This window comes from Zeus faber, assembly GCF_960531495.2.
Source record: "Zeus faber genome assembly, chromosome: 11".
Lineage (NCBI taxonomy): Eukaryota > Metazoa > Chordata > Actinopteri > Zeiformes > Zeidae > Zeus > Zeus faber.
The window spans coordinates 21,232,311-21,253,814 of record NC_137205.1 but is presented as its reverse complement, the minus strand read 5'-3'; the positions used below and the strand labels follow the sequence as shown (position 1 = coordinate 21,253,814).

The 21,504-nt window shown below is 45.2% G+C and overlaps 1 protein-coding gene across 1 annotated transcript in view; it reads left to right on the top strand.

The window, feature by feature from the left end:
- LOC307237339 (ubiquitin carboxyl-terminal hydrolase 43-like) overlaps positions 1-21,504 on the top strand; it is a gene marked incomplete at both ends in the record, with an annotated part of 97,619 nt that overhangs the window by 64,074 nt on the left and 12,041 nt on the right. Inside the window, 4 exons of the mRNA XM_080010052.1 lie at positions 4,854-5,016; positions 10,744-10,855; positions 18,024-18,127; positions 20,901-20,978. Of these exons, the coding sequence (XP_079866178.1) occupies positions 4,854-5,016; positions 10,744-10,855; positions 18,024-18,127; positions 20,901-20,978 (457 nt within the window). The remainder of the gene's footprint in view (positions 1-4,853; positions 5,017-10,743; positions 10,856-18,023; positions 18,128-20,900; positions 20,979-21,504) is intronic.

Here is a 21,504-nt window from a genome sequence, read left to right as displayed (position 1 = left end):
CGCTGAACGTGGACAAGGGGCCGGTACGCTCACTACTGCCCTCATTGCTCTCTAGTTATAATATAATATAATATAATGTAATATAATATAATATAATATAATATAGTGTAATAATTTGGTTCAGTATCTCCGAGTTAAAATACATAGTAGTACATAGAGTGCTTACGGCGCTAAATGGCAGACAGCGAAAGCAGCCTCAGACGCCGCAGTTGAAACCCTTCCATATACCAATGTTTTGGCTGAAGCCCTGCGAATCCATCGGCCCGGTTATCTCGACTGAAGCTACGCGGCAGTAAAAACTTGGAAAGTAAGGAATGCAGGCATCAGTAATAATGAGTAGCCCAATTACCCTACTATTACCAGTCCGCACCACCACGTCTACGAGCTCGCCGGCAGCCGCCAGCTGCAGTCCGCCGCGGCCCCCTTCTCTATAGACGGATTACTGACGGAACGGCTCGAACTTATTATTATTATTATTATTATTGTAAATATATAATAACGATAACAATAATAATGATAATAATAATGCCTTTGTGACACGGGTAAGTCAGCACCCGGTCCTCCAGGTTGGGGGTTGGGCAACAACCTCACCCTGTGAAAAAAAAGCATGTTACGGAAACGGCGGGAAGAAGCCATTCTGGTAAGGAGCAAATGGTGGGGGCTCTTCGCCCAATGTTCCAGAAGGAACGGGAGGAACTAACTAACTAACTAAATAATTCAGTGGGGGCGGGGGGGCGAGATCCTGGGCTTGTTCTGACCGGAACAGTTGAATTGTATGAATTAATGCAGCTTTGCAATTTTTATCTTGCAACACAAGAGCAAGAGTTTCCATTATTCCATTCTATTGTTTTTTTTTTAAGTGGTCGAGCCTCACTTGGCTGCCGTCAATCCTGCCTCACACTGAAGAAAACATAGAAAACCATGTCTTGGAATTTTTATTATATATTTTATAATAGTTTTAATATGTTATATATATATTTTTAATGCTATAGTAAATATACTGCAAATTGTATAATATACTGCATGTGTAATTTGTTACTCTATGTACAAGCTGAGACGTTATAATAATAATAATAGTAATTATAATATTTATATAATTGTTTCCCTATAAATAATGCACGTTTCATGATGTGAAGTTTGCCGCATTTAATTTTCCCTTCAGTCAAAATGGAGTTGAGTTATTAAATCCTTGTCACAGGAGTTTTACAGGAACTATCTGTGGCACACGACATTTCACACAGTTGGTCGAAAGGTGTGTGTGTGTGTGTGTGTGTGTGTGTGTGTGTGTGTGTGTGTGTGTGTGTGAGAAAGTGAGCGCTCATGGCATTTGACGGCTCAGTGAGATATGAAATAATAATGACGCTTTGTCGCTTCGTCAGTGTCAGTGGCGTTGGAATCCATCAGGAAACCCTTTAATCCCCTCGTTTCCATTACATCCTTGTTTACCAATTATTTTTTCCTCAAAGGAGAACGGAGAACGTTGGCATTTTCTAACCTACGCCTTCATTTTCCACCCATTTTATGATTCTGAGGATACCCGGTGAGTGGAAAAATATGGTTGAGGTTAAAAGAAAAAAAGTTTGCCAGTTTTAACCGGTTTCTAGCTTATTTAGACATTTTTAGACATTTAGCAGACGCTTTTATCCAAAGTGACCTACAATTGTTCAAACACCGACGGACGCAGCCATCAGGAGCAATTAGGGGTTAAGTGTCTTGCTCAAGGACACTACAGCATGCTAGCAGGAGGAGCCTGGGATCGAACCAGCAACCTTTAGATCACTAGACCACCAGCTCTACCGCCTGAGCTACCATCCCCACCATCCCCCACCAACCCCTTATATTATGCAATTTAATGTAATTGAGCAATTTGTTATTTGGGATTACAATTTTTTTAACAAAATGAGATCCTCTCTGGAGGGCGTGTCGTTTCCCACTGGTGTTTTTCCTTTTCTTCATTTTTTATTTTTACACCACCATCGGGGTGATGAACACAGGGGTGTAAAATGGATGTATAGTTAAGATAGAGAATGCCAATGTACAGTACGATAAACCAAAATATGTACAATAAACAAGGAAAAAAAAAAAACGAGAAAGAAAACAAGAAACAAGAAAAAAAAATGTTAGCCCAATGCATGGCTGCAGATGGGATCAACTAGCCTAGCTCCTGTGAACTTTCCCCCAAAAACCTGACATGCTTGTCGGTGGCTGGTGCAGCAGAGGATTGTGGGATTGGGAGCGGCTTGAGCGGTGTGAGGAGGAGGAGAGTCTTCAGGGGCAGAGGTGTTTAATTATGGGCTTTAGCGTTGTCTGGCTATGTTTAGTCTGGCTTCAAACCGGGAATCGTACACAGAGCAGAGAGCAGCGGAGAGATGGATCCACCGCCTCAATTTGGACTCTTTATGGACGGCCATGTGGGGGGTGTTTAATGATGGCTTGTGTGTGTGTGTGTGTGTGTGTGTGTGTGTGTGTGTGTGTGTGTGTGTGTGTGTGTGTGTGTGTGTGTGTGTGTGTGTGTGTGTGTAATCACATGCGTGTGTTTGCGTGTGAGTCAAAATCGAATCTTTTTTTTTTTTTTTCATATCTATCAAGCACATAAATAACAAAAACAATTTTGCTCCAAAGTGCTTCACAGAGGGCAGGAATAAAAAAGGCAAAAAAAAAGATAAGAATTATACAAGCCTTTGTACAAAAATAAAGGCAAAATACAAAAACAGGGGACGGGAATAAAATAAATACATACAATACATTTAAAATAGAAAATGTACAACAAAATGTTCCAACCTTCCAAAAAAGGAAACATACACAGTACACAGTGTCGTTTATTTATTTTTAATGTTTAATTTTAATTTTTTCAAATAACAGAAAATTAATTATATTCGGCAACTACTACAAAAGTACACACACACACACACACACACACACACACACACACACACACACACACACACACACACACACACACACACACACACACTGTCTGTAAACCCTGACCGCCTCCATCCCAAAAGTGGAGCGCAGGTTATAATTCAGGGAGCAGTAAAAAGGGGGAATGTTGGGAAGTTAATGTGCAGTGATGGGCCTCGTCGCCTCCTCCGTCCTAAACGTTTAAATCAAACCTGCTCTCTGCAAAAGGTGACCTCCGGGTTCGCTCGCTTTTATGAACACGTCTCACCGGCCCTTTCAAAAATAGGATTTTATTTTATTTTTATTATTATTATTTTTGCCTTGTAAATCATTCCTCGTGCAATATAGAGGTGAACGTGCTTTGTGCGTGAACCCACCCAGCGTCCTCTCCGGCTCTATGACAAGGCGGAGATGAAGGAAGGGAAAAGCCGTCGGTGATTGTCGTCGCTCTGGCTCTGGCCGGTCGGGAGGGCCGACGTGTGCACTTTGATTGGTCCTGAATGAGCCGGGCCCCGGCGGCGTACGGCCGGGGTCCCCTTCCGCCCCGCTTCCCGTGGAGATGCTCCGAATATTCCTCCCCGAAAAAAAAAACCCCCGGGACGCTGGGTGGCGTCCGGCACTGGCCCCCGCTCTCCCCTTCTCCCCGTTGGCAGTGATGGATTGCGGGGCATCGTGTAAACAACGGCGTTTGATGAAAGGCTTCTGCTCGGCCCCCGATCGATGCCTCGCCCGCCCCCCGCCCCGTCGAGTGTCCGAGCGCCTAATTTAGAGCGCGATTTACCAGCCGTCACCTGCCGACGCCCACATCAGGTTGAGGCACCGGGGGCCACACACGCAGAGAGATAGAGAGAGAGAGAGAGAGAGAGAGTAATATGAATAATACGAAATAAGAAAATAAAAGAGACTCGGCTTGTAAGGTTCCTTTATTTTCAGTAAGTCATGTCAGAACAGCAAAAACTCGATAACGAAGGAACCAAAGAAACAACAAAAAGAGAGACAAACCACAGGAAAATCACAGGTCAGTAATGAATAGTATGAGTATAAACATCTTCGGAGACAACTAGGCAGGCAGGGATCTGTTGACGTCGTCACCGGGTTTGAGACCGCTGTTCACTATAAGGACAGCTCCCTTTGTAGCCCAGACTCCCTCCTTTGTACAGTTTACCTCCTTAGAGAGAGAGAGAGCGAGAGAGAGAGAGAGAGAGAGAGAGAGAGAGAGAGAATGCCTGGCCTGCCCCGCCCCCACCAGAAGCTGCATCAAATATGGCCGCCTGCTGAGCACTGAGGCAGCCAGGGAGACTGTTCCTCCCTTCAAAAAGCTGTTCCCCAAATAGAAAAGCTGCTTTGTATATTTCAGTCGCATTCTATTGATTGTGAATTTTCTTTCTGAACTGCCTTTTTGGGTCTTTTTTTTTTGTAAGACCCTGGAAATGTTGCTCCCCCTTTCCTAGGAAAGCATCTTTCTGCAATGATCGCAGTCAACACAATTCCACGCCGGGCTTAAAGTGACTCATAGGGAGTGCATGTTATGATTCATAATATCCCAAATATGAAAACTAGAGCATGGATACTCTGTGACCAGTCTGATATATGCATTGGGTATTGTTTTCCAACAAAATCTCGAATAAAAAAAAACGGATACCAAGAGTCTTTACGAGCAACGCGACTCACAGTCAGAATAATTATATTATCTCCTCTGTTCAGTAAAACTGATGCACGGGACCGGTTTTCAGAATCAGTAATACAGGATCCTCTGGGACTTTACATGATATTTCCCATAATATTTGATTAGCATTTCTATAGGAATGGATTGTATTCCTACAGACTGCAACAGGGTTTTTCGGGTCTTCCCCCCTCTCTCTCTCTCTCTCTCTCTCTCTCTCTCTCTCTCTCTCTCTCTCTGACCCCCATCCCCTTCTGCCCATCCACCACCCTCTCCCTCCCCCCAGGGTACCACCACAGCCTGCCGTCCTCTCCGTACTCCTCCGGTGCCGAGGGTCAGAGGTTGCCGCCTTCCGGGACGCTGTCGTCGGAGTTCCTCAACCAGGGCGTCCCCGCCAAGATCCTGCTGCTGGTGTGCAACGCCGCCGGCGTCGGCCAGCAGGTCGTCAGGTAGAGAACGGTCGCATACAAACGTCACGAAAAAGCATGGACGAACAATTGCAAATATCCACGGTCCATTCATTTGTTTTGGGTTAGTGCATGGGACACTGCATGGCAGGCTGACAAAGAAAGGAGAATTTAAGGTAATTTTACCATAATATGCAATCTGTGTGCTACGGCGAGACAGAAGAGTCTATTCCACACTATACTCAAACAAATCGACGGCCGTCACCATCATTATTAAACATAAATTGTTGACCACTAATTACTATTCAAATAATTGCAATTTGCATTTATTTTCAATTTAAACTTTTTTCTTTTTTTTTTTTGTTAATTTTCTGCCACTATCACAGTACACACCTTTTGAAAGTGTGATGATACACACCCACCTTATGAAGGAGAGCAATTTGTTGACATTTGAACGTGGGAATATAAACATTCAGGTCCAACGGGTCATTTTTTTCCTCAACCCAACAGGTGGAAACAGGTCGACTTTGCATCCTCTACGTGTTGCGACCTTTAAATTTGGACGGAATTATTCTCCTCCTTGATACATGTGCGGGTCTGGTCTGGAGGGAACAAACTCTTGATTGGTCGGAAGTCAAATTTACATTCAGAGCATTAACACAACATGTGGGTTGAAAATATCAAGAAGTCCCTCCTCCCCCTCCTCCTCCTCCCCCTCCTCCTCCTCCTCCTCCTCCTCCTCCTCCTCCTCTTCCCCTCCTCCTCATCATCCTCCCTCCTCCTCCGCATCATCTTCCCCCTCCTCCTCATCCACCTCCCCCTCTTCCTCATCCTCCCCCTCCTCCTCATCATCCTCCCCCTCCTCCTCATCCTTCTCCCCCTCCTCATCATCCTCCTCCCCCTCCTCCTCATCATCATCCCTCCTCCTCATCATCCTCCCCCTCCTCCTCATCCTCCTCCCCCTCATCATCCTCCTCCTCCTCATAACCCCCCTCCCTCCTCCTCCAATCGCTGTCTTATCTGTGGGTCTGTCGCGGCTCCCCCCCGCCCGGCCCGACGGGTTTTCGGCGAGCCAAGGTCGAGCCCCCCTCCCCGCCCGAGGCGAACATCACCGGGCGGCGAGTTCGACAAAACCCGGGGAGGGTTTGTGGAGTCTGACAGCCGGCGTGATGAAGCGATCCATCAGATACCCATCCGTCTCCCAGACGGACGGGAGAGATCAATACTCGCTCAAGTGAACTTCGCAGGCGCCACCGTCAGGAAGTCCACCCCCCCCCCCCCCCGAAGGCCGGGGCCGGCTGTCTCTACGTGTCCTTCCAATTCCCTCGCCGGAGCTGATCAAACCACCCACCTGCCTCCCTCCGTCTGATGAGCTGCAGGACTTCACCTCGGAGTGGCACTTTGAAATCAGACACTGCTCTTCCCCTCTCGGCTTGTTTTTTTTTTTTTTTTTAATGTTTTTTTTTTTACAGCAGGCCATCTGACGGTCTCGATATTGGCAGCCCTGCGCGAATGAATCCTCAGACAACTGCCAGTGTTTATACGGTGGATCTGGATGGATGAATCCGCCACGTTGCTGTTTGCTCGGCAGCCTCCAAATCTCCGCAGCCTCCGCGCCGTGACCGGAGGACTGCCAGGAAAACGGCGAAGAAAATAGTCGCGATTGCCCCGTTGACTCCCAATGATCGTAGCATAAGGTTTAGGTTAAAAGAAGTAGTGGAGTTCTCTTTCAACGGAAGCTTCGCCACTTGGGTTTTGTATGGATGTTCAGAAAGAGCTGTCGATCTGTGTCGTGCGTTTATGCTGTGACCATTTTGGCGCCATTGGGAGGGATTGTCCCCCCGGTCATTACGTGTCCCAGAATGCATTGGGTGAGCGCTCACATGGTTCCCAACAGCAAACTCTCCTGTCTGCTTGCCCATTAGAATCCATCCCTTCTCCGGCTGAAATACAAAGTATATAAAAAGTATATAAACAAAGTATATTAATCATAATTGCCTGTGTGATAATACTCTGAGAGTCCAACAATTCGGACAAAAAAGTCCACCAGTCAGTGTAGGCCATCACTGGCCCCAGGAAAACCTCCACGGAGGGAGGTTCCTACCGCTACAACACTAGGAAAGCAGCGTGTACGTTGGACGCGCTGCCCCGATGACTAATAAATAGAATTAAGGTCGAAAGTTGGAGAAGATTCCCTCGAACCCAGTTCAGTTTGGTCATTCATCACAGTTACCGCATGAAGGGGCTTTAAAAGGTGGGCGGGACGACAGGGTCGTCGGACACCTCTCGGCCGGGAACAGTCCGCGGAAAAACTCCCTGGGAAGAGACGCGGCCTTGGGATGGAAATTTAAACGAGAGATCTCCCGTTCACAACACATTTGGGGATTTACTGTCGATTAAACGTCAATTTCCTTTAAGTAGTTACTTTTAGAATGTGATAGAATCCAGAGTCACTGCAATAGTCACGTATTTTAAAGATCTGAAATATCCTTGACTTGGTGAATCGTACACCGTGTAAAAAAAAATTACGTAATTATCGAAAAAAGGTCCACTTTTGGTAAAAAAGAAAAAAATATAGCATTAAAAAATAAAAGGAAAAAACGCCCAAAAGACCCCTCCCTTCTAGCGGGCTGGCTACAGATCTTCTAGACACAAGGTCAACCTTGAATTTTTACATTTCGCACAGAGGTGTACACTGATGATGGACAGCGTGAGACCGTGACCGCTGGTCACTACATGATTAATCCAGAGCGGCTGATTGATCCAGGGATTGATTGGTCAAATGATTGATGATTGATTAATAAAATAAATTCTCTGGCCGATTGTTTTCCTCAAATTTCTTCAAATAATAGAGCAGTGGTTCCGTCAACATCGCTGACAGGAAGCTAAAAAAGATATTTTCCCCAAAGCGAATGTACGTTCACAATCCAGTGTGAAGCAGCCCAGCCTTTGTGTTCCATCAGTGATGATCAACCTTTTCCACATCAAGGTTTATTGAGACGCATATGGCTGAGAATTGTAATCTGAGAAGTGTAATCTGAGAATTGTAAGATGTGATTTAATCAAAAACCTCCATGCGTCTATACTCTAGTTCAGGAGATAGCATTGAAACTATGATCAGAACGTTCCCAAATGGTGCGAACGTCTCGTGAATTAAATCATGATGAAGTTGAACTATTAATGATTTTGCTTGGGACCCCCTGGAACCTTAAAAGGACCCCTGGTGGGGCCCCGGACCCCATGTTGAGAACCACCGCGTTAGATCATTATGCAGATACAGTGTGTGCCACTGTTGGCTACTTTGCCTGCTTTGTTTCCGAATGCGTTGGTTTACAGTAATGATGCTTTTGCTCAGTCGATAGTATATAGACTCTATATATATATATATATGTATATATATATATATACAGTATTAAAAAAATTTAGAAAAAGAATTCAGAAACAAATATAGCTGCAGGAATACACAGGGTCCAGTTAAGTCGTGTTAGGTCGAGTTTTCAGAGTTTCCGTCATGCCGTGATCACACCGTTTCCACACTGTGACACGAGGTCTATAGGGTGCTGTGAAGGTGATCCATTGTGTTCTCCTCTCATCCAATGAGAGGTCGGGGCGGGGCGCCGATTTTTATTATTTTTTTAAGTATATTTAATGTTTTTGAAAATAAATAGTGTATAAATAAAGACATTGTTGAAAGCTCTGTCCACAGACAAGGGGTTCAGTGAGGGAGAGGTCGACTTCCCGGCAGTGAGGTGCCGAAGCGTTTGTTTTTTATTATTGATGAACAGCAAAATGGTAGCTCGCCACCGGACGTGACCATAAAATATGAGTCGGTTTCTGGTCCGCTTGCTCTTGGATCCTGCGCCACGCCCATCCCATCAAGACGGAACAACGCGTGAGAAAACGTTCCGATCCGGCCACGTCGGGACAGCTGTGCCGGAGCGGGTTCAAAGCCCGCGCCGTAACCCGCAGGGACGCCGGCTTAACCACGCCCCCTCTTCCGCTACAGACATTTACTTTCAATGAAGTATCAACTTTTTACATGTCTTCGACCAATCACCGTGGAACTTACGTCACTGAATATTCCTCTTCTGTCGTTCAGTTGAAATGTCCCTCAGGAACGGTGTTTTCACATTTTCCATCGTGCCTGGATCATGCAGTGCGGACACAAAAGAAAGGGGCAGTTCCCCCACAGGTTCTTAGAACTTCCTGCGGTACGAAGACGCCTTCGGTGACCGATCATGGTTTTCGGGGTTTTGTGAAACGCGGCACGGGTTACAGTTTTCCGAGTTTCCTTTAAACGCAGCATCGGCTCAAGTGGCTGGATGCAAATGACCTCCGAGAGACGAGGCTTGGACATATAACTTTGGACGATGATGTCACAAAGCGCCCTGCTCCTCAAACCAATCAAGTCGCCTCAACGTGTACTTGGACTTCCGCTAAAACTACGACAGTTTTTCACTCATTTCTGCTACAAATGTAGTGTCCATATTGAACAAACTCGAGCGGCAAGACGTCTGCAACGTACCAGTCGCCAGTCGCCTGTCAGATACTTTTAGCCCGAAAAACGCTGAGAAGATTAAAAAGGAAAAAATCCCAGAAAATAACAATAGGGATCCAACCCTGTGGGCTGACCCCTTATTGTGTGTGTGTGTGTGTGTGTGTGTGTGTGTGTGTGTGTGTGTGTGTGTGTGTGTGTGTGTGTGTGCGCGTGCACGCGCGCGTGTGTGTAACTGCGGCGTGCCCTCAATCAGAGCCCGTATATTAATATTCGTGGCATGTGATCGGATATTTCAGACGGAGGTTTCGCCCGCTCCTCGGTTATTACGCTCCCTATTATCTCCGGGCGTCCTTTTAGAGCTGTAATGAGAACGGCACTCTAATGCTGATAATGGCCTGAGTAATTCCTGTTTCGCATTGGAGGATAAGATGGGGGGGTTAGCCGCAGGGTGCGCTGCCCAGAGTTTTAATATTTTCATTTTGTAATGTTGTGGTGTTACTGGGCAGCGTGCGCACAGTGGGTAGTGCTGTTTATCCGTTAAATTGTGGGCGGATGCCATGGACCCAGCTTTGGTAAAAAAAAAAAGAAGTGAATCAGAACTGTATCGAGGGGGGTTCCCTTGCCGATGTTGCGATATGCCCCTATGTGGTCCCTTCCAGAAGGAGTTTAACTGACCGATAATTTGAAATGCCAGAGAATATCAATCGTAGGAGCGACCCTAATGTTTTGCGGCACGGCAGTCGAGTGAGCCGTAGTTTGAGAAGCCAAAGTTTGCACGGTACTACGCACGGTACTATTGATATTTCTTCTCTATTGAGGTTTATGAGGAGTGAGGTTCTCGCTGTTCTTGTGAAAAGAAAAGGATGGACAGATAGATGGATAGATGGATAGATTGATATAGATGGATGGATGATATAGATAGATAGATAGATAGATGGATAGATAGACAGACATAGATGGATGGATGGCTAGAGATAGATAGATAGATAGATAGATAGATAGATAGACAGATAGACAGAGATACATAGATGGATGGATAAAATGGATGCATAAAAAATGTTTTACTTAAATTTAGTCTCCACCCGTCTCCCAAATCCCGACGGAACCACCAGTTCTCTCGCATCACAACACCGCTGTGTGCCAGGTGGAGATTAAATCTTCCCACCCTACTTGTGTGGACCCCTGCATTCCCCCGTGGGGGCGTTTCCGTGACCCTCCCACATACTGACGAGGCGTGGCTCCGTGTCCTTGTCCCTCCGTGTCCGTCTCAGGTTCGGCCCTCCGTTCCTGATGCGGGAGGACCGGGCTATTTCCTGGGACCAGCTGCAGCAGAGCGTCCTCAGCAAGCTCTACTACCTGATGATCAACGGAGCGCAGGCCCAGGTGAGCGCTTCTCTCACGACGGCAGACACTGCACAGTTCCACGTGGCGGCCATTTCACAGTAAAAAAAAATAAACAAACAAACAAAAAAAACAAAAAAAAAACGACACATCCAATGTGGTCATCGCACAGAATTGGGAAATTCCTCCTCCTTGCAAATCTCTTCCCGCTATGCGTCTATTTGAAGCGGTGTTGGGGAGTCTGATTATACATTACCAAGTATTTGCATGTAGAGTATATTGCTGTAAGTTGGGGATAGGTCAGAGTTTCCTGATGAGAGCTGATTGGTTGAAAGGGTCGATTCATTACCTCCAGCGGGCGATGAGGAGCCCGGGCCGCGTTCCACCGCCGCCAAACACGAGCAACATCGCACCCCACTGTGATGTCATTATCATGTATTTAACATAAATGTAGAGAAAAGGGCAGTTTCATAGATTAATAGATAGATAGATAAAGCGTCACAGCTTTTTCGTGTGCGGAATCTGACTCTCCATAGAAGTGAATGGACTCTTGCTTTTGTTCTCCTCGTTTGTCGGATTCGGCCCGAAGCCGACTTTACAGGGGACCGGCTCTGTTTGTTTTGGGTGGGAGTCGGACGGGAGGAGATTTTGATCAATGGGTTCAAGGGGAAAAAAAGTGTAAAACTCTGGTTTCTATTGGATTATGTTCACAGTCGTCCGCGGCCTGTGCAGCTTTCTATCCAATTAAAACCCAGCTTACACAGAATAATCGCTTTACCCATCGCGGGCAACTTCCAGGACGCACATCGAAGCTCCGAACGGATCTTATTCTATTTCATGTTTCATTTTTCAACTTGATGCAATTTTAGCGTCAGCAAAACGCAACCGACAGTGGGAGCCTCCCCATCACCCTAGTGGCCGTCCAATGAACTGCGTCTAAATGTTTCGCATCAAGCCGCTTGATTCCACTCCAACACTGTATCTCTTCGTGCAACTTCATTTTTTCTGTTGTTTTAAAACGTGCCTTCGGTATTTTCACTGAATTAAGCGGTGTTTAAAAAAAAAACTCAAATTCATACACACATACACAGACAAATACTTGACTTGCACCACTGATAATGAATGAAACAGGGAACACTTTATTAACCTATTTGATGTGAGTTTGAGGAACAGAAAAGTGTATCTCCGTGCTCCGACACTGAAACCCACACTGGTCCTGGCACATCAGGAGAGCTGAGTGGTGGAAAACGAGATCAGGACTTTCATCGTACGCCCGGCAGGTCCTCAGGAAACTCCCAGGACCAGGAAGCTCCCAAGGGGGCTGCAGTGTGGAGTGGAATTCGGACAGGAATGCCTTGGTGCTCAATAGATAGACAGATAGATAGACAGATAGACAGATAGATAGATAGATAGATAGATAGATAGATAGACGGATAGATGGATAGATAGATAGATAGATAGATAGATAGATAGATAGATAGATAGATAGATAGATAGATAGATACTGTATTCATACCCAGAGGGAGAATTGCAGTGTTATAGCAGCTCACCTCAAAACGATAGGCATTACAAATAACAAATAGATATAATGGCAATACACAATAAAACATTTATTTCTTTTTTTTTATAAGTTGGTGGTTTACAATACATCTAAAAAATTACTAAAGAAGTTGAAACATTTGGACATTTCCAATAAATGTAAAAATGTACAACAGAAATTGACAAAATTGGCATTATACAATAAACCAAGATTATTTTGTTTTTTGTACATTTTTACTGAAGCGTCAAACTACGCCTACCTCATATTCTGCCTTCTGCTTTTCTCTCGTGTATGCATCACGAGTGCTCTCTCTTGGCGTCGTCCTCCACCATCATTTACCCTCTTCTCTCTCTACGTGTCGCTACGTGTCTCAGGTGTTTGATTGAGCTCAGCGAGGGATTTCGACTAATTCTCAAAACCTGAAGAGAAAACGAATTTTCGACACTGCACCGCTGCATCTGGTGCCTCAGTCCTCCATCAGCAATCTGACACTGAACACGTGTGTAAAAGGTGGAGGAATTTTCTGGAGAATTTGTTGGAACAAATGTGGTTTTAGTTACATCGCCCTCGTGTGTGTGTGTGTGTGTGTGTGTGTGTGAGTGTGCATGCGTGCGTGTGCGTGTGCGTTTGTGTGTGTGTGTGTGTGTGTGTGTGTGTGTGTGTGTGTGTGTGTGTGTGTGTGTGTGTGTGTGTGTGTGTGTGTGGGGAGAAACCAATGTGTTCATGTGAAATTAGTTTCTGCCAGTCTTCAAAAGGTTACACTTTTTTATTTTATTTTATTTTTTTACGGCTTTTTAATGGGTTCCTTACTTAAATACTACTACACTATTCTTTTGGTTGGAATTACTGCTAAAAGATAGATTGTTCATATATAATACAATGAAAATAATAATGATAAAACAAAATAAATAATAATATTATACATTATTATAGTAAATATCATGAAAAAAATAATATAACTAAGTGATGGTAATAAACATGAAAATCAGGGATGAATATATGGTTTATTAATATTTATTATAATTCAAATATTGTTATCTCATCCAATTTATCATATTTAAATATCATATCAATATCAAAATACTATTTAGGCAAGTCGTCTAAAATGTATCCAATCACAAATGTGTTTTCGAGCAATATTTTTGAAAATCTCCTCATGTCCCTGCAGAAAATTTTGATTCCGTCGCAGCGAACACTTATTCCACTGTGGGAGTCTTATCCTGAGTGTACACACACCGCCGGAGGTCTGGGGAGGCGGGCAGGCTGTCTATTGTAAAGTTATTATATTATTAAATAAACAAAAAGTTTATGTTTCATATCAATATTTAGGTGAGATGAAAAATTATTTTCCAAATGCAAAATAAATCCTGTCCAAAAAAATCCCCCAAAAAACCCTGTATTTTTAGGTCTGGATTTCATGTTTTGATGCCTGGAATCATACAGTGCTATGAAATGACGATGAGTTACTGTCATTTTCACTTTTTCTTAGATCAGGAGAATAATTCCCTCCTTTTTTTCAAAACACGCCCATGAAATAGATCCCAAATCCTAGCTGCACCCACGAAAAAATATGTACAATTCATCTGCCTATAATAAACTGCCAAACATGCACATTTACACCAATATACGACATTCATACACATTTGACTTTAAGGTTGAAAGTGCAAACCTCACAAGAAATAACCCTCATTAGTGAGCATGAGTATACATGTATTTTTTTTTATTAAAAAAGAATAAAGAAAATTGTTAAGTCCTTCAAAAAAGAGCTTTATTTATTTAAATGGCACCTTTAAAAACAGTTGACAAAGTGCTTTGACAGGTCATGAATTTAACAGGAAAAACAATGTTCAAAAACAGGAATTAAATTTACTCGTAAAATTCAAACAGCCAATAAAAGATGATTAAAGTTCAAATAAAATAAAAAAGAGACTACATCACATAAAAGCAGGTCTGTAGAAATGGGTTTTTAAGAAGTGATTTATAGGAAGTCGCTGTCTCGTCCCACCGTATCTCCCCAGGCAGGTCGTTCCAAAGCCGAGGGGCCCTGACAGAAAAGGCGCGGTCACCTTTAGTTTTAAGTCTAGACTTTGGAACAGCCAGAAGGGCCCCCGCCCGCCTGACGATCTGAGGTCAAATGGGGTCAACGCATCTGTTATGTAGCTCGGAGTCGGACCCAGACGTGCTTCAAAAGTGACCAGTAAAATCTTAAAATCCATCCTGAACCCAACAGGGGGCCAACGGCGAGAAGGCAGGATTGGGGTGATGTGATGTCGTCTGTTGGAACCGGTTGAGAAGCCGAGCTGCTGCGTTCTGAACTGGTCGGAGGCGAGAGAGTGACTTTTGGTTGATGGCAGAAAGGGGGGCGTGGATTACTTTTTCCAGGCCCATTCTACGGAGAGAAAAGAGCTGTCGCTGCGGAGACAGCTCTTTTATGTTCTTAAATTTCATTCTTTTACTTCTTCAAAATGCCGCTCAGACACCTAGACGTGTCTTTTGCGCCCGGCAAGCTCCGATGACATAATTCTGCATAGTAACAAGCCATGTGCTTCTGTGTTATGTATCCGCCGGCGCCGGCTGCAGAATGATGCGCCGAGCCGGGAGGGAGCGAGCGGACAGGGGGAGAGGTAGCACGGGTGGAGAACGTTCCTTCTCGAGAGGCAGAGAGTGCGGGACAGGGGGAAAATGGTCAAACTGATTCAATAACACTGGGTGAGGGTTATTGCGCCGGGCAGCGGCCGTATATTTACTCATTTATATATTTATTGCCTCGTTTATTTTTTTTTCAGGATTTATTTCATTTGGCGGAAGTGAATGAGCTTTGTCCGTGCTCTGCTGCTCCGTCTGTCGCTCTACGGCGCGGGCGGGTGGGTCCCTGGCCCCATCTATTCCAGCATTGTCATGGCATGTGTGAAAAGGTGCGAGGCGGAAATTTTCCTGAATATAGCTGTAAGTGTGAATCGTGAAACTCGCTAGCGGTGCCGAAAAAGGTTATCACTGTAATTTACTGGGAACTATGTGTGAAAGGGGGTATTGCGTTAAAAAATACGCCAGCGGGACAGGTTTATTGTAATTAATGGGAAATTGGGATAAGACCACACTGAATAAATACCGCTTTGTGATCGGACACACCGATATCTCAGGGCTTAGACCACTGCTCAGTAATACATCGAGGGTGTGGCCCTTAGAACCTGTAGGTTCTTGTACTGCTTGAGTGAGGTAAAAAGCGTCATAAAACCAGCAAGAAAAGTCCGGGTTTGGCAGCAGATATGTATGTTAAAATCTAGCCTAAAATTGGAAATTTGTCATATTTTGACAAAAAATGAGATAACAACTCATCAAACTCTGAGATAAAAGCATTATTTGGTCCAGGCGGTGTGTATATTATTCAAATAATCACCGGATCCTTAGAATTCAACATAAAACCAAGATGCAAAACTACTTTGTGAAATGTGAGTCCTTTTAAAATCCTTTCTAGAGATAACGGCACAAATGTGGTGCGTACCACTTGCACTTCCCTCACAGGCTCCTAACGGCAGCAGACTCCCCTTTGGTGACGCCTGTACCACCGTCCTGCGCGGGTCTGAGACCCACCCCCGCCCCGCGCTTCCAGAGCCGACACGCGAAGCAGAGGCAATGTTTTATGCCGTTGACTAATTCCGTTTTCACACCAGAATTAGCGGGGTTGACCGGGGCTGTTTAAGCCCGGGCACGACGTGGAGGACCCAACACTACGGTATCGGTATCCGACCGCACACCGGCAGCGCCCGACGTCCCCCGCACTCAAAACGTTTCATGGTCGTCCGCCCCGCCTTCTGATTTTGATTTTGGACACTTCAATGCGCCCCGCCTCCTGCCGGTCGTCCTGTTCACCCCGGCGTGTCTATCGCGGGGTCATTTGACCCGGGACTGAAAGCCGGGTTTCACCTTTCCCACTGAGGACAAATGCCGGGTGCTACCGATTTTTTGGTGCGGCGGGGGGGAAGGGGTGGGGTATAAGGCGACATCCACTTACAGTACGCTCTGTGATGTCATCCCTCTCGTGCGGGTACTCCTTTCCCATGGCCACGGCTTCCTCTGGCCATGGGTCATGCCCCCGGTACGGCTCTGACATGTCACCGCGTTTGCTTTCGGTAACGGTTCCACCTCGTCAAGGCCGAGCAAAGACATCTCTGGTCTTACTTTGCGCCGTTGCTGTTGTTCCTCCGTAGTGTTTTCTGGAAGTTTGGGGTTTTTTTCCTTTCCTTTTTGTCAGTATTTTCTGCAACTAAGCAATCGACCACAGACTAGACGACCCGCTTCCTGTTTACACCAACAGGCATGCCCCGTGCCCCGTGGCGAATTGACGCGGTGCAGTGGTCAGACTATTAAAACATTGAATCGAATTATTATTATTTTTTATTTTTTATTTTAATATATTTATTATTCAACAGCCGGGATCCGACCAGCATGCTCTTTTGCTTTACCCGTCGGGCACCCGTGGGTACAGGGTGGGTGCAGGACTCTGCCCTGAACCATACTATTTATAATGAAAGTTAAATCCTGCTATATCCATCTTTGTTTGTATATTTTTTATTTTTTGCTTTGTTTTCTCTGTGGATTGCACCGATATCTTCCGTCGGAAGACCGCAACAAGTTTATTTCTTCTCCTGTACAATTACCGTGCATTTTACGCGCAGTGTCCGTGCTGTTTTCCGTCTTGTATTGCGTTTGGTGCCGGATGGATCATCACCGGTCGTTTCCAGCGGCGGAAAGCGCCCCGCTCTGTGCTTTGCTGCGCGAGGTCTTCTCCCTCCTTTTCAACCTCTCCGAGATGCCTTCACGGGAGGGGGGCACGGTTATTTACACTGGAGCTTAGCCATCGACCAAACGCTAAATTTCATTAGAGGGAGAGGAAATCAATTTCATTCCAACAAAGCGCTTCTTCATTCCTAAAGCGCCTCCAATCTAAGCAGATCTCGCCGTAATATCACCGTCTTTTCAGAGTGGGTAGACGAGTTATTGCTCTTGTCGTTTGTTCTCTCTTCCTTCCTTTCGTCTCGCGGCGATTTCACGGGGAAAAAAGTGATACGAATGCGTGAGATGGCTGTCGCTTTGGGGTCGGTAACGCTCCGCTCTGCGTAAGGAGGTCTTTTGACGGTCAACACCCATCTCTGCCCGGAGTGGCTGGAACATCCTGTGGTCAGCTAATAAAAAAACAAAACAAGGAAAATACAAAAATATCATCAAAGGCAAGATCTGTCGAGTTTGGAAATTTGACTTGAGAGATCGAATTACAAGCGCTGCGCAGTCCTCCTCGCGTCTCACGGACGGAAAATGCCCTCGCTTTGGGTGGCGGTACCCACTGAGTTTCTGAATTTGCACAAATGTCCCGTTATTTTGGCCTGCGAGCGTGATCGTAAAGCTTTAAATCTTTTTAAATCTTTTATATTTTCAGTTGGAGTCTGTTTGTTCTGCGTGGCTGCAGATCCTCTGGTGGGCCCTATTTCAAATCTTTCCATCTTGAAGCTTGTCAATTCCCTACGCGGTGCTGCTTCCATTCATCAGTTTTTGTTAAGATGCGTTAAGATGTGTGTGTGTGTGCGTGTGTGTGTGTGTGCGTGTGTGTGTGTGTGTGTGTGTGTGTGTGTGTGTGTGTGTGTGTGCACGTGTGCATGTGTGTTGTCCTTTCAGAATGCCCGAGTGTTGTTCAACATCCGCGTGGTGGGTGGATCGGCCTCCTACAGTTACCTGTCTCCGCAGGACGGACGTCCTCTCTACCACCCTGCGGTGGACAGGTAAGCACCACCACACCCCCGCTGGGAACAACGTGTTATGTAACAACGTGACCTTTATTATGTAATAACACCACGTTTTGTTATGACGTGACCTTTATCATGTAATAACACCACGTTTTGTTATAGCCTGACCTTTATTATGTAATAACACAACATTTTGGAATAGCTCTATTATGCAATTAGACTGGATTTTGTAATAACTTGCTCAAATTAAACTTGACCTTTGTTATGTCATATCACCCACATTTTGTAATAGCTTGAAGCATTTTGTAATCAACATCTTGAAGGTACAGTAATAGCTTTTACATAATCATGTGTTCATTTTGTAATAACTTATTAGATAATGTGGTGGTTATTGTGTATTGAGGGCGGTTACAACTTTTAGAATGAATATGTAATTAATCAAATGCATAATGTAATAACACACCGAAAATGCCGTCTTTATTTATACCCGGTGTCACACACGGACATTGAAACAAGAACACACAAATTATTTCACAGGTTTTTGCAAAATGTCTTAAGTTATTACAACATGCGGGTGTTATTACTTAATGAAGTTGAGACGTGTGCGTGTTGTTCCTGCTCTGAAGTTCCATCGCCCTGAAGAGAAATAATAATGAGCAAAAGGAATGAATATATTCAGTACAATACACTGAGTAAACAACCGTCACGGACCATTAATTGAAATAAACAAATGTTAAAAAAATAAAATAAAAAGTAATCAGGTGGAGAAAAAAAAAAGGTTTCCAAGTTGTATATCCCGTCCCTCATGCACCGTCCAGATCTTGCACCTACGCCGGGAACACGCTGCCATTTTGTCTCCGCCTCACATGTGGGCGTCTAATGGCGAGCACTCGTGCGGGTGGAATCGCGTTTTTTGGCGAGAACACTAAAAGGACTTCCATTGGAGAGCTAAGAAAAGTTCCGCCCGTCCATTCATGGGCTTGAATGGTTGCTGATGGGGCAAATGCTTTTCGGGAAAAAAATCTTTTGAAATGCTAATGAGTTGCACTGCCGGGCCCAGAACGCCCCGGTCCCCGGATCAGACCCCGCGCAGCGAGGAGGGAGTGTGGTTTTTTTTGGGGGGTTTTTGGGTTTTTTTTTCCGCAGTCAAAGAACGGCGCCAGAACTTTCATTTGGTTTGCACGCTTGGAAAAAAAAAAAAACCTGAGGTGACCCTTTGGCATGACGCGGTTTTCCCCCCCGCCGTTTGTCAACTGTACGGGTGCATTTAAAGTTTGAAATGTTTTTTTGTTTTTCGCTTTGTTGTCTCTTTGAGAGGGTGTCGGGGAGGTTCCCGCTCAGCACGAGTCTGATAGAACGGTGAACAGTGAGGTTGTCTTAAAAATACTCAGATGGGTCTGAGAGCTCTGTAGTACGTACCCCACCGTCTCTATCTCTGCCATTTACTGTAAAAACATTGAAATGTTAATACAAGCTCGTCTTATCTGCGGATCTCCCCGATCCCTATGAACATATTTATCTTGTCTCTTCCGACCCGGTGCACAGTTTCCTCACCCAGTTCCGGTGATTCTTTGAAGACGGCGCCATCTGGTGTATGAAAGCGTGCGCTGCGTTAGTTCAGTTCAAAGTTCAAGTTTTAACATCGGGAAAACTGCACAATGCACAATGTGCCAACACGTTATTTTATAGCTTTTTCGTTTCAAAGCCTTGTTGGGAAAAAAGGGACGGGTTGACCTCCTGCGTCGTTCACTTTGCATCTTGGGAATCTGGAATGGTGCATTTAGGCTGGTCTGTCGGTTGGATATCTGGGCTCCAGTTCCTGGGGGGTTGCCAGTTCCTGAGGGGAGAGTCCAGAAGGCTCTGTGCAAAGCTCCTACACGGTGGGGTTCTTCTGTCTTGGAGGGTTTGGACTGCATCCTGATAGCCGGAATACGCCCTACTAATGAAAATCCGGCAGGCGCATTTTTGGACGTGCCTCTGTTAGATTTCATGCCAGATGTGTATTGTTGCTAAGTGCGGTGACACCGGACCTCTTTAATCTCCTCAGGAAATGCAGCTTGGAATTAGCTTTTCTTGGTCACGGCGGCAGTGTGATGGTTCCGCCGTCAGTCCGACTGTATCAGGACTCCGAGCACTTTCCCGGCGTCGCAGGATGGCCGGACAGGAAGAGAGGGGCGGGGCGCGGCGCTTTCTTCATGAAGGTCACAGTCACGGTTTTGGCACTTCAGATGGATCGAGTGCCATTTGACTGAGGTGAACCCAGCACTCCAGGTGGTCCAGGCCAGCCCAGGGAGATGGGGGTGTTTTTTTTTTTCAAAGGGGGTGGGCAGCACCACTGATAAGAGCCGAGAAGATGATCGGTCCGAGGGGTTGCGCCTCGGGCCGCGCCTCCCGTGAGCTCCGCCCGATCAGAGTCGCAATTTCGGTGTCGTACACGCTGCCTGCGACCAGAGGCAAAACGACATAGCCAGGGCGTGAGGGCGTCAGGGTTTCCAGGAGACTGATGAGGGCGTGCGTGGCGGATCATCCAGCTCTGCTGCTCGACTGGGCAGGGTGGAGGTAGTGGGAAATGTCATTTTTAATCCCCGTTTGCTTACAAACCCCTCTGCTACCTTGCTGAGTTGAGGAGTTAAGGACATCGGTCGAAGTTGATCAACGGAGGGAGGATGATATTTCTTTCCACTGTGGGGGAACTCAATTGAAATTGCCATGAATGTACAAAGGGGTGAACATAACGTACTATTGCATTGTATGGGACCTTGGGTGTAGATTTGTCCCTGGTGATGACCTTTGACCTCTGGTCCTGCAGGGCTCTGAAGCTGTGCGGGTCGGGCGGACCTCCACACGTCAAGCTCATCATCGAGTGGGAACACAGGGTCAAAGACTGGTGAGTTCAACCCTACAGCTGTATACACTGCCATATGAGTCTAGATGTCTTCTGGGGATTTTGGGGTGTCGTCATATCACAATAGTGTCTAAATGTTGACTTTTCTCGGTCTAGGAAAGGACGTGTTAAGGTCAAATACTGTTATTATATTAGTATCGATACCTACTTAACCATCTGTATCTGAGTGTTTTTTTACTTTCTCATATATTTTTTATATTCTCATATTTACACATTTATTTTTCTTATATATATATATATATATGTCTTGTTATGTCTTTTTTTCATTTTTTTTTTTTTTGTATGACGATCAACCCTTAGTTTAAGTAAAGCTTTTTAAAACTAAGTAAAACTATTGACTAATAGTTCACCCGGCAATACCATCAACATTATCAACAGTAAGTATAAGTCGTGCAGTCGTAGTATTAGTAGTAGTATTTCTACTGTAGCTTGTTTTCTGCGGATGATGCTCACGCAGATCCTGATTTCAATTTACAAATGGAATCCGGATATAATATAATAGACCTTT